The sequence below is a fragment of the Delphinus delphis genome, chromosome 10 (assembly GCF_949987515.2).
Source record: "Delphinus delphis chromosome 10, mDelDel1.2, whole genome shotgun sequence".
Taxonomy (NCBI): domain Eukaryota; kingdom Metazoa; phylum Chordata; class Mammalia; order Artiodactyla; family Delphinidae; genus Delphinus; species Delphinus delphis.
Genome location: NC_082692.2, coordinates 71,704,864 through 71,718,338, shown reverse-complemented (window position 1 = coordinate 71,718,338; position 13,475 = coordinate 71,704,864). Strand labels below are relative to the sequence as shown.

Genomic DNA, 13,475 nt, shown 5'->3' with positions numbered 1-13,475 from the left:
ATTTTTATCTGAGCAGATAATGAGTCAAAACTGGTCTGGGAGAAAAAGTAGTCTGGTAAGATTATACCTGTAATTTCACATTATTTTACTCTTCGGGACTTGTGTCAAGTTCTATTCCAAACACGGCCAACACGTTCATTTAAAAAAATGTGAACTGCATTACTAAGAATTAAAGCATAACTGTATTTATTTTCTGCCTTTGGTTTTAGGGCCTTATTGATCATGCTTTGCCATTTCAAATGTATGCCTTTTTTCATTAAATAAAGTTGTCTTAATATTCAAAATGTCTCATGATTTCATGCTGGAAAGAAACAGTCTGAGAGATGGCAATGTGAAAGAAATAGAAAGAAAGTTGTGTTTTTTTAAAAAGAATCAGCACCTGTACATTAAACTGACATGTGGTGAAGTCACATAAGTCATGTAACCAACGATGTTTAGTAAAACTGGTAAAACACAGCCCTCCACCAGAAAATGGTCACATCCAAACTTTGGAAGAGCTCATACCTGTCTCAGTTCTGACAGTCCCTTAAGGATTGCTTGCTGTCGATCCCTGTTTTTCACCAAGTTAGGATTAAGAAGTGGGTCCCTGAGATGGTCAAAAAGCTGTTCTTGGTCACAGTCTGAAGCCAGATAAAAATGACAAAAATTCAAATACATTTATAATATGAAATAGCCCTATGCTATAACATTCTATGGATTCATTAATAAATTTATATCCTAGGAAAGCACCAAGTAGAATTTAAGTAATAAATATTCAATAAAAATTTTAATAATTGACTCCAAAAGAGAAATTTTTTTCTACCTCTCTTGGGGCAATTTGGATTTTTAATTGGGGGGGGGGTACACTTATATTTACTTACCATGTAGATTTTGGTACTGAGGATCCTGGGTTAAAGGCCTAGACAATGGTGCATCTGGATCAAGGTAATAGATCTCATTGGTTCGGACATAGGGAATAAAATGAAATGGTTCAGAAAACCCAGGTGATAATTCTGTTTGACTGTCTCCTGAGATCAGATCCTCTCTTTCATAAGTACTGTTTTTTAGTGTCTGAGTTTGCTGCGTTCTGTTTTTCACTGCCAGAACTGGTGGTGATTGAGACCTGTATTTTTCCAAAAAGCACAATAAGGGACTTCTTAAAAAGCATGAATGAGAAACTATATTTTATTTTAGATTAGGCATATTCTATTCTTCAATCACATTTCAATTTACTCTAAATGTACCTATAACACTTTAGGAACACTATATGTAAGAGGCTTGAGTTCTTTGATACCATTTCCTAAAACAGGGCAACAAAATGGGATTAATTTGGGGTTTACTAGTACTTGCTGAGGATTATATATATGCTAGAACAGGGAGAAATTTACTAGCTTCTGAGGATCAACACTACCTGAGTTAATTTAAACCTAATGTTTCTCCTTAGATAATTCACTATAAAATAATATACTTACCGCCTAAAACTAAACTTGCTATTAGAGCCATATTCAGAGACAGCTTAAACCAGCTGGTTTGTGCACAAAAGTAGAGAATAAAAATTCTAACAATTTAAAATCTCCCACTGGTTAATTTCTCATTATCCCTACCAGTCATTTATTCCCTACCCCCTCAATCCAAGCAGAACGTCTATTCCACTGCCGGCATATCTGGAAAATCAAAACTGTTAAAAGTCTGAAGATAACAAAATATCACCCACATTCCTGCTTAGGATGCCTAGGTCCAGTCCAATTTGGACCTTCAAATTCTAGGTAAAATGCCAGACACCCTTTCCCTTAAACCTCTATTCACCTGAAGTCACAAACTTTCCTGTTACTGTCTTCACAGACATGCATACATGCTTGATCTCACCTATATTTTGAGCAAGTATTTTATATCACACAGAAAGCACTAAGTAGCTACGGAATCCATAACATACCTTTCCTTGTTGAAAGAATTAATTATCTGAGGTTCTTCTTCCTAAATGATAGACCGGAGAGACAGGAGTTAACAGTGTTTCCATACGTCCCCACAAATGTTTTTAGTGGTTGTTGAAATAATCTGAGGATAATATTTGAGTAACACATACTGGATAATAGGATAGGAGAGGCTTGGTACTTCTCCAGAGTCAGAGAAACCAATCCAGTAATTCCTGACCTTGTAAATTATCCTGTCTATATGGACTATATAAACAAGAGTTTTGAATGGGTATCTGAATAAAGAATAGCATTAATCTATACAGGGTTTAAGTGTAAACTTTTTCTGTAAAGGACATAGTAAACACTTGGCTTTGTGAGCCATGTGGTCTGTGTTGCAACTACTCTAAACTCTTCTTGCAGCATGAAGCCAGCCACAGACAATAGGTTAAAAAAAAAATGAGCATGGCTGTATTGCTAAAAACTTTATTTGCAAAAGCAGGCAGCACGATGGATTTGCCCATTGGCCATAGTTTGTTGACCCCTGCTGTAAACTACAGCAAATTTCTAGAACTCTTATTCACACCCAGAATAGCCCTGTCAAAACATGCATGTTTGGAACTGTATTCTCATTCTAAAAACTTCGATACATGCTTTAAAATATTTTTCTAGACATAAGAGCTTTACCTTTTTGACTAGCTGCCACCTGAAACTTGGTTCAGTTTCTTGAGATGAATGAAGAACATCTGGTGAAGTGACTCTATTTTGAGAGAGGTGTCCAGGATTATTTCTTTCTACCAAATGAAGCAGTTCCATCTGCCTTCTTACTCTTTTTTCTTCTCTCAGCTTTTGAAGCTGTTTAGGGTACTTTTCTGATGCTGGAATATACCGTCTCAGTGGTTTATTTATATTCCAATCAGGCCTTTTAGGACACTTCTTCATATGTTTTGTTTGTTTCTCTGTTCTTGTGAACTGATTACACTGGTCATTATAACTGTTTTCTTTTTCTAAGTTGGCTCCGTTATCATGACTTACTAGTTCTTGCTTGTTCTTCCTAGTGTTAAACTGTTCATTAAATTCTGCAGGAATCTCAGGAGATGAACAGTTTATAATTTCCCTCTCTATTACCGATCCACAGCATGATTCTATATTGGTAAATATTCCAGCATTTAAGTCATCTAAAAGAAAGTTTCAGATGATTAATTTTTTAAAAATTGTGGTAAAACATACATAATGCAAAATTTACCATTTTAACCATTTTTTCAAAGGCATTAAAACTGCCCTCTAAAACTCTGGTTTGAAAATTGAAAAAAAAAATTCTATACCCACTAAACTCCCCATCCCCCGCTTCCTGCCAGCTCATAGCAACCACCATACTAATTTGTCTCTATGACTGTCTCTTTTTGTGACTTCTGTTAGCATAATGTCCTCAAAGTTCATCCAAGTTGTAGCATGTGTCAGAATATCCTCCTTTTTAAGGCTGAATACACACACACCATAAAACATTCCATTGTATGTATATACCACACTTTTGTTTATCCATTCATCTGCCAAGGGACACTTGGGTTGCCTCCACCTTTGGGCTATTCTTCAAAACCTTACTTTTTTCAGTTCTTCTGACTACACCCAGAAGTGGAATCGCCAGACCATATAGTAATTATAAATTTTCTGAGGAAATGCCATTCTGTTTCCTTTAGCAGCTGCACCATTTTACATTCCCACCAACAATGCACAAGGGTTCCAATTTCCCTAAATCTTCCATTAAAGCAGTTTTAAGTGTACAATTCAGTGGCGCCAAGCACACTCATGATGCCACACAATTCCAGACCCCATCATCACCTCAAGCAGAAACCCTGCACCCACTAAGCAGTAACTCCCCATTCCACCCTCCTTCCCAACCCTCAGCAACTTCCACTCTACTTTCCACTTCTGAATTTGTCCACCCAACCCTAAATTCCTTACACCAGTGGAACTATACAATATTTTTGTCTCCCTGCACAACTGCCCCCCGCCCCTCACGTGCAGCTTATTTCACTCAGCGTAATGCCTTCATGGATTATTCAAGCTACAGCACATATCAGAACTTCAGATGATTTGCTATTTTTTTATTTTATTTTTGGCTGCGCTGGGTCTTCATTGCTGCACATGGGCTTTCTCTAGTGGCGAGCGGGAGCTACTCTTCATTGCGGTATGTCGGCTTCTTACCGTGGTGCACGGGGGAGCACGGGGTCTAGGTGCGCTGGCTTCAGTAGTTGTGGCACACGGGCTCAGCAGTCGTGGCTCGTGGGCTCCAGAGCACAGGCTCAGTAGTTGCAGCACACAGGCCCAGCTGCTCTGCGGCATGTGGGTGGGATCTTCCCGGAGGAGGGCTCGAACCCGTGTACCCCGCACTAGCAGGGTGGATTCTTAACCACTGTGCCAACAGGGAAGTCCTCATCTAACTTTTTAAATGTCTGTATCTCATATACCATCATGCTATGCCTCCAGGCCATCCCTGAATCACATATAACCTTTTACTTTCTTCCATCTTGAAAACAGGAAAAGTTCACCATTCAAACATCTAAAATCTCCTTAAAATTTACATAATGTTCATGATTATATATGTGTTCAGCTATCACAACAATTGAGCAACAAAATTACTTTGTTGCTCAAAAGACTTTTTTTCACATACGATTAAAATTTTAAATTCACAATTAGCTAAAAAAAAGTCCAATTATTGCTGTGTGTTATTGCAGACTAGAGCTGGCCAGGACTAATCCTAGTAAGGCTGCCCAGCCTACATCATTTTCATACTGGATATCCTTTTTTGCCACTCTAGACCCACTTTACACCTTTCTCTCCCCGGCTCTCTGACCTAGCAGGCTGACTGGTAAGAACCTTATCAATGGGTTCCTGGGTCCTCTGGTTTCTGTTTCTGTCAGGAGTGTTCATATGCAGATTATAGGAAGGGAAAAGAGTGAATTCAGGATACTTATCCCACTGGCTCATTCCCTGTGAGCTGACCTCAGGCTGACTCTATCCCTTTACCAAAGGTTCCCCTCAAAGTTACCTCTATACAACGCTTGTCTTCTAGGTTCTGGTAACAAGTCAGTTGCTACTAGCACCAGAGTCAAAGCACTACTGCTGTTTTCCCTCACATCCACTCCTTTGAAAATAGTCTCTTTTTAAATAATCCATCTTTAATTATTCTACTTTGGGACCCTGACTGATTAAATTGCCTTAGAATCACCCAGTGATAATATACATAATTTCATGGTCTTAAAGACCTAGTTTGACTTTTTTTTTTTAGTTTGACTTCCTCTTAAGTGATGTGTAGGATTTATATAATTTTGTTGTTTATCTGGACATAGAGAAGGGAGAAACCACATTCTTCAAGCTTACGAGGAAACTATTAAAAAAATTGTTTTTTTTAATAAACTAAACAGGTTGCTTTACCCAATTCCCTTTTCAAATTCCCTTCTACCTTCTGTCATATTATGTAATCTGGTGTTGTACTGAAGATCTAAAATTAACTGGCAGAAAGAGTGGTATGTTAGAGGATGGATTTCCATTAAGACATTCTGGGCTTGGGGCTCAGCAGTAGCCAACTCCAGAGTAGCTTTTTGATATTTCTAGAGGAACATTAATATTATCTCCTAACTTATGGCCAGCCAAATTGGTTTTTGTCTCTTGTTAAGTTACCAAGGGATCCCCAAGACCACAAATAACTGACAGGAGGGTCCATTGGTAATTAGTTTAAAAACTGAAGGTCTGGTTCAAGGTGGTGACCTAGGAAGATCCTGAACTCGCCTCCTACAGACACACTTGAACCTATAGTTACATATGGAACAATTTCCTCTGAAAAAAACCTAAACAACTGGCTGGGCGACTCCTACACATTGCCCAAGTCTGGCACACCATCAAAGCAGGTGGGAGAGGCTGAGACACAGTCAAGCCATAAACCCCACCCCTGTGCTGCAACCCACAATTGGGAGGGAACTCAAAACCCAGCGCTTTTCCCCAAGGAGATAAGGGTTTGAATCCCACATTGGGTACCCCCACTTTTAAGATCTGCACAGAACAGATAATCCCCCAAAACACACAGCACTGAAAACCAATGCGGCTCATGTCCACAAGACCCACAAAGCTATAGCAAAAGGGAGAAACAGCTCTTAAAGGGCTCACTTACCTCAGGGCCCAGTGCAGAGGCAGCTGATTACACCCAAATGTGAAAGAGGCTCATTTAAAAATATGCTGAAGCGTTGGCCCAAGAGGTAGGAATGTAACTTAACACATCTAGGGGCTTGCTGGAATACTCTTGGGATGGGGGTGGGGATGAGGATGGTGGGCACCACCTGTTTTTTTTTTAAAAGAACCACTAGGCCTTTTACTCCCACCTTGCCGTCCCTGCCCCGGCTGTTACACTGCCCCCCGCCCAACTTCAACATGTACAGCAAACCCTCAGCAAACATCATTCTCAATGGTGAAAAACTGAAGGCGCTTCCTCTAAGATCAGGAATAAGACAAAGATGTCAACTCTAGCCACTTTATTCAACATAGTTTTGGAAGTCCGAGCCACAGCAATCGGTAAGAAAAATAAATAAAAGGAATACAAATTGGAAAAGAAGAAGTAAAACTGTCACTGTTCACAGATGACATGATACTATACATAGAAAATACTAAAGATGCCACCGGTAGACTACTAGAGCTAATCAATGAATCTGGTAAAGCTGAAGGATACAAAATTAATACACAGAAATCTCTTGCATTCCTATACACTAATAATGAAAGAGCAGAAAGAGAAATTAAGGAAAGAATCCCATTTACCATTGCAACAAAAAGAATAAAACACCTAGGAATAAACCTACCTAGGGAGACAAAAGACCTGTATGCAGAAAACCATAAGACACTGTTGAAAGAAACTGAAGATGATACCAACAAATGGAGAGATATACCATGTTCTTGGATTGGAAGGATCAATATTGTGAAAATGATTATACTACCCCAAGCAATCTATAGATTCAGTGCAATCCCTATCAAATTACCAATGGCATTTTTCACAGAATTAGAACAAAAAATTTAACAATTTGTATGGAAACACAAAAGACCCCACACAGCCAAAGCAATCTGCAAAAAGAAAAATGGAGCTAGAAGAATCAGGCTTCCCAACTTCAGACTATACTACAAAGCTACAGTAATCAAGACAGTATGGTACTGGGACAAAAACAGAAATATAGCTCAATGGTACAGGATAGAAAGCCCAGAGATAAACCCACACACCTATGGTCACCTAATCTATGACAAAGGAGGCAAGGATATACAATGGAGAAAAGACAGTCTCCTTAATAAGTGGTGCTGGGAAAACTGGACAGCTACATGTAAAAGAATGAAATTATAACATTCTCTAACACCATACACAAAAATGAACTCAAAATGGATTAAAGACCTAAATGTAAGACTGGACACTATAAAATTCTTAGTGGAAAACATAGGCAGAACACTTTTTTTTTTTTTTGTGGTACGCAGGCCTCTCACTGTTGTGGCCTCTCCCGTTGCGGGGCACAGGCTCCGGATGCGCAGGCTTCCCGGCCATGGCTCATGGGCCTAGCTGCTCCGCAGCACATGGGATCCTCCCAGTCTGGGGCACGAACCCGTGTCCCCTGCCTCAGCAGGCGGACTCTCAACCACTGCGCCACAAGGGAAGCCCCAGAACACTCTTTGACATAAATCACAGCAAGATCTTTTTTGACCCACCTCCTAGAGTAATGAAAATAAAAACAAAAATAAACAAATGGGACCTAATTAAACTTAAAAGCTTTTGCACAGCAAAGGAAACTATAAACAAAACGAAAAGACAACCCTCAGAATGGGAGAAAATATTTGCAAACGAAGCAACTGACAAAAGATTAATGTCCAAAATATACAAACAGCTCATGCAGCTCAATATCAAAAAAACAAACAACCCAATCCAAAAATGGGCGGAAGACCTAAATTGGCATTTTTCTCCAAAGACATACAGATGGCCAAAAGGCATATGAGAAGATGCTCAACATCACTAATCATTAGAGAAATGCAAATCAAAACTACGAAGAGGTGTCACCTCACACCAGTCAGAATGGCCACCATCAAAAAATCTACAAATAATAAATGCTGGAGAGGGTGTGGAGAAAAGGGAACCAACCTTTTTACACTGTTGGTGGGAATGTAAATTGATACAGCCACTGTGGAGAACAGTATGGAGGTTCCTTAAAAAACTAAAAATAGAATTACCATATGACCCAGCAATCCCACTACTGGGCATATACCCTGAGAAAACTGTAATTCAAAAAGACACATGGGACTTCCCTGGTGGCACAGTGGTTAAGAACCCTCCTGCCAATGCAGGGGACACGGGTTCAAGCCCTGGTCCGGGAAGATCCCACATGCTGTGAAGCAACTAAGCCCGTGTGCCACAACTACTGAGCCTGTGCTCTAGAGCCCGCGAGCCACAACTACTGAAGCCCGCATGCCTAGAGCCCATGCTCTGCAACAAGAAAAGCCACCGCAATGAGAAGCCCGTACACCACAATGAAGAGTAGCTCCCACTCGCTGCAACTAGAGAAAGCCCACGCACAGCAACAAAGACCCAACACAGCCAAAAATAAATAAATAAATGTTTAAAAACAAAATAAAGAGACACATGTACCCCAATGTTCACTGCAGCACTATTTAAAATAGCCAGGTCATGGAAACAACCTAAATGTCCACTGACAGATGAATCAATAAAGAAGATGTGGTACATATATACAATGGAATATTACTCAGCCATAAAAAGGAACAAAACTGGGTCATTTGTAGAGATGTGGATGGACCTAGAGTCTGTCATACAGAATGTGAAGTCAGAAAAACAAATATCGTATATTAATGCATATATGTGGAATCTAGAAAAATAGTACCGATGAACCTATTTCCAGAGAATGAATAGAGACATAGATGTAGAGAATGGATGTGTGGACACAGGTGGGATGAATTGGGAGATTAGGTTTGACATAAATACAGTACCATGTGTAAAACACATAGCTAGTTGGAACCTGCAGTATAGCACAGGGAGCCTTAGCTTGGTGCTCTGTGATGACCTAAATGGGCCAGATGCGGGGGCAGGGGAGGGAGGTCCAAGAGGAGGGGATATATGTATACATATACACTTTGCTGTACAACAAAGTGTACAATATTCACTTCGTTGTATATTGTAAAGCAATTATACTCCAATAAAATAAATAAATAAAGTGACAGCTCATAAATTGGCTTTTATACAGTTTTGGACTATTCCAAGGATTACAAAAGCTTGAACTCAAGACAGGCTCTTCTCACTGAAATGAAGCAGTGGGATGAACTCACCTTGCAGTGCTAGTTTAAAAATTTAAGTCAAGTTGCTCCAAAGTTTTAAAGTCAGCAGGTGAAAAATACCTTAGATAAGTCTGAAATAAGGAATACCTTACATTGTACTGTAAGTGTTTATTATGTAAGAATAAATAAAAATGAGGTGGGAGAAGTACAGGTAGATGCATGCTAAGAACTACTGCCATTTTGAATACTAGCCAAAACTATTTTCCTTACAGATGTTTCTGTAAGAATTTTCTCTAAGCACTCTGTAATTTTAAGAAGTACTTTAATAAATGTTCTGTTTATACTCAAAAAAATATAAATAAAATTTTAAAAATTAAAAAACACTAAGCCTTTTATTCCCACCTTGCTGCCCCTGCCCCGCTGTTACACTCCCCACCCCCAGCTTCAAACGGGCGGCGGGGTGGGGGTGGGGGGAGGTACCATCTTCACAGCCACCCTCTGCCTTGCTATAGCTGGTACACGCCATCTTCACCCGCTCCCTTTACCCCATTTCAGAGTGCCAGTATCTCCTGAAGGGGAACTTTTACACGCATCTGGAGCCCTGGTTTTTACAGCTGTTGCCCCCTGATGGCCTGGCTCTGGAGGCAGGGGTTGGGGGGGCAGAGGTGGGTCACATTCCTGGGTCCCATGAAACTGTAACAATCAGAGAAACAGTTCTTGGCAGATTATCACCCCCAGGACACTGCATGGACAGCAGGCTGAAACAAACCCCAGTCTTTCTGAGAAAGATTCCTATTTGCTTCTCCAAAAGGTTTGGCCTTAAGGGTAGGCTTCTAGTTTGGTACACATCTAGGGGCCTACGGACAAGCTCTCAGGGAATGGAGACCATTAGATGCAATCTTCACATTATTTCTCCGCCTTAATCCAGCTTTCCAGTATTTCCCAAAAAGCTTATACCCTTGCAATGTGCCCCAATTTTTGCAGCTGCCACCAGCAGACACTTCTACATCACCTGGTTCTAGTGGCCAAGCACTCATGCTTGCAGGTCCCACAGGACTGTAACCAACGGAGAAAGAGTTCTTAAACAGCTACTACTGCCAGGGCACAGCAAGAGAAAACAGATACAGGAGTTCAGTCTCTCTGTGAAAGAAGCCTATTAGCGTATCATAGCTACAGCCTGAGGGGCAGGCTCCTAATTAAACACGTATCTAAGGGCTGACTGTAACCCTTTCCAGACACCTTAGAGGTCAAGCACCATCTTCATACTCTCAGCTATGCTCTAGTCGTCCATTATCTCTTGGAGGGGAGCTGTTACCTGCCTATGGTGCCACAGGTTTTACCTCTTGTGCCCTGGTTTCTGCAGCTGCTGCCTGGGGGATGTCTCTTGATTGCCTGGCTCTGGTGACCAAAGGGGCTTGTGTTCCAGAGTCTCAAGGGACTATAACAATTGAAAATTATTGGCATGTTACCACCCCCAGGGCACTACACAAACAGGAAACTGAAACACATACACCCTATCTTTTCATGAAAAAGGTCTATCTGCTTATCCTGGAGCTTTGGCCTGAGGGGCAGGCTTCAGGTTTGGCATACAACTAGAGGCTTACTGAGGTGCTCTTAGGGATATAGGCTGTTGGACGCCATCTTTGCACTTATCCTCTGCTTCACTACAGCTTGCTGATGTCTCCCAGAAAAGAGCATATACACAAGAGCTTATGCAATTGTCTGGAGCCCCAGTTTTTGCTACTGCCATCCAGGAGACATCCAGAATGCCTAACTCTGATGGCCAGTGGAGCTTATGCCTGCAGTCCCAGAGGACTCTATATATTTGTATACTTTAAAAGACTACCTGGGGCTTCCCTGGTGGCGCAGTGGTTGAGAGTCTGCCTGCTGATGCAGGGGACACGGGTTCGTGCCCCGGTCTGGGAAGATCCCACATGCCGCGGAGCAGTTGGGCCCATGAGGCATGGCCGCTGAACCTGTGCATCCGGAGCCTGTGCTCCACAATGGGAGAGGCCACAACAACGAGAGACCCGCGTGCCACAAAAAACCAAACCAAACCAAAACAAACCAAGACTGCCTGCGAGTCTGGCTTCCAGTCAGCCTGAATCTAGGTGCTTAGATATGGGACACTGACAAATCCTGGCACCTCCTCAACCACTGGGAGCTACTAAAAATAGAATATCCTGCACGGACAATCACAAAGGCTTGAGATACAACCAAAAGCTAGGGTAAGATTGAATGATAACGTTCATTTCCTACACAAGGCCACTCCTTCAAGACTGGAAGAGGTGGCTGTTCATTTAATGCAAAGAAACCAACAAAGAGAGTCAAGAAAAATGAAGAAACAAAGGAAGAACATGTTCCAAATGAAAGAATAAAGAACCTTAATGAAAAAGTGATAAGTAATCTACCTGATAAAGAGTTCAAAGTAAGTAATGATCCTAAAGGTTCTCACCAAATTCAAGAAACCAATGGATAAACACAGTGAGAACTTCAGAAGAGATAAAATATAAATAGTACCAAATAGAAGCCACAGAGCTGAAGAATACAATAACTAAACTGAAAAATAGAGGGGTCCAACATCAGACTAATAGAAGCAGAAGAAAAGTTCATGAACCTGATGACAGGGCAGAATTCATCTAATCAGAGTGGCAAAGAGAAAAAGAATTATAAAAGTGAAGACAGCTTAAGGGATTTATGAGACAACATCACGTGAACTAAAATTTGCATTACAGGGGGCCCAGGAGACAGAAAAGGGACAGAAAACTTATCTGAAGAAATAATGGCTTAAGACTTCCCTCACCTTGGGGAAGAAAGCTCTGTGGAAACCCAGAGAACACTAAACAAGATGAACCCAATGGACCCACACACCAAGGCACAGTATAATGAAAATGTCAAAAAAGTTAAAGACAAGGAGAGACACTTAAGAGCTGCAAGAGAAAAACAACTTGGGCTTCCCTGGTGGCGCAGCGGTTGAAAATCTGCCTGCAGATGCAGGGGACATAGGTTCGTGCCCTCGTCCGGGAAAATCCGACATGTTGCAGAGCGGCTGGGCCCGGCCGCTGAGCTTGTGCATCCGGAGCCTGTGCTCCACAACGGGAGAGGCCACAACAGTGAGAGGCCTGCGTACCGCAAAAAAAAAAAAAAAAAAAAAAAGAGAAAAACAACTTGTTATCCCTCATAAGACTATGAGATTTTTCAGCAGAAACTCTGCAAGCCAGAGGCAGTGGCATAAAATATTGGAAGTGTTTAAAGAAAAAAACTTCCATTAAGAATATTCTATCCGGGCTTCCCTGGTGGCGCAGTGGTTGAGAGTCCGCCTGACGATGCAGGGGACACAGGTTCGTGCCCCGGTCCGGGAGGATCCCACATGCCGCAGAGTGGCTAGGCCTGTGAGCCATGGCTGCTGAGCCTGTGCATCCCGAGCCTGTGCTCCACAACGGAGAGGCCACAGCAGTGAGAGGCCCACGTATGGCAAAAAAAAAAAAAAAAAAAGAATACTCTATCCAGCAAAGTTATCATTCAGAATCGAAGGAGAGCGAAAGAGTGTTTTCCCAGATAAGCAAAAGCTAAAGGAGTTCATCACCACTAAACTGGTTTTATAAATGAACTTCTTTAAGCTGAAAAGGGTGCTATAATTAGTAACAGAAAAACATATACAAGTATAAATCTCACTGTAAAGGTTAATATTAAAGGCAGTGGATTATTCACTCATAAATCTCATAAATCACTCATAAAGCTAGTATGAAGGTTCAAAGACAAAAGCAGTAAGAATAAATAGTTAAGGGACACACAAAGATATAAAATGTGACATCAAAAACATAAAACACGAAGGGGAAGAGTAAAAATGTAGAGCTTTAGGTGGCATTCAAACTTGTTATAAAGTTGGTAAGCCTCATGATAACCACAATGCATAAACCTATAGTAGATACACAAAAGATAAAGAGAAAGGTATCTAAGCATACTTCTAAAGAAAGTCATCAAAACACCAAGGAAGAGAAGAAGGGACAAAGAGGAACTACAAAACAACCACAAAACAATTAACAAAAGTACAATATATACATTCCTATCCTTAATTACTTTAAATGTGAATGGACTCAATTCTCCAATCAAAAGAGAAAGAATGGCTAAATGGATTAAAAAAAAAACCCCACACTTATCTTATATGCTGCCTACAAGAAACTCACATCAGATACAAGGACACACCACACACTGAAAATGAAGAGAAGGGAAAAAATATTCCATACAATTGAAAACCAAAATAAAGTGGGAATAGCTATA

The 13,475-nt window shown here is 40.9% G+C and overlaps 1 protein-coding gene across 6 annotated transcripts in view; it reads right to left on the bottom strand.

Moving 5' to 3' along the window:
* CCDC66 (coiled-coil domain containing 66) overlaps window positions 1-13,475 on the bottom strand; it is a 62,390-nt gene that overhangs the window by 2,430 nt on the left and 46,485 nt on the right. For all 6 annotated transcript variants that reach the window (XM_060022712.1, XM_060022710.1, XM_060022711.1 and 3 more), the window contains 4 exons: window positions 2,577-3,067; window positions 1,913-1,953; window positions 861-1,102; window positions 505-620 (listed from right to left, as the gene is read on the bottom strand). In XM_060022712.1, the coding sequence (XP_059878695.1) occupies window positions 505-620; window positions 861-1,102; window positions 1,913-1,953; window positions 2,577-3,067 (890 nt within the window). The remainder of the gene's footprint in view (window positions 1-504; window positions 621-860; window positions 1,103-1,912; window positions 1,954-2,576; window positions 3,068-13,475) is intronic.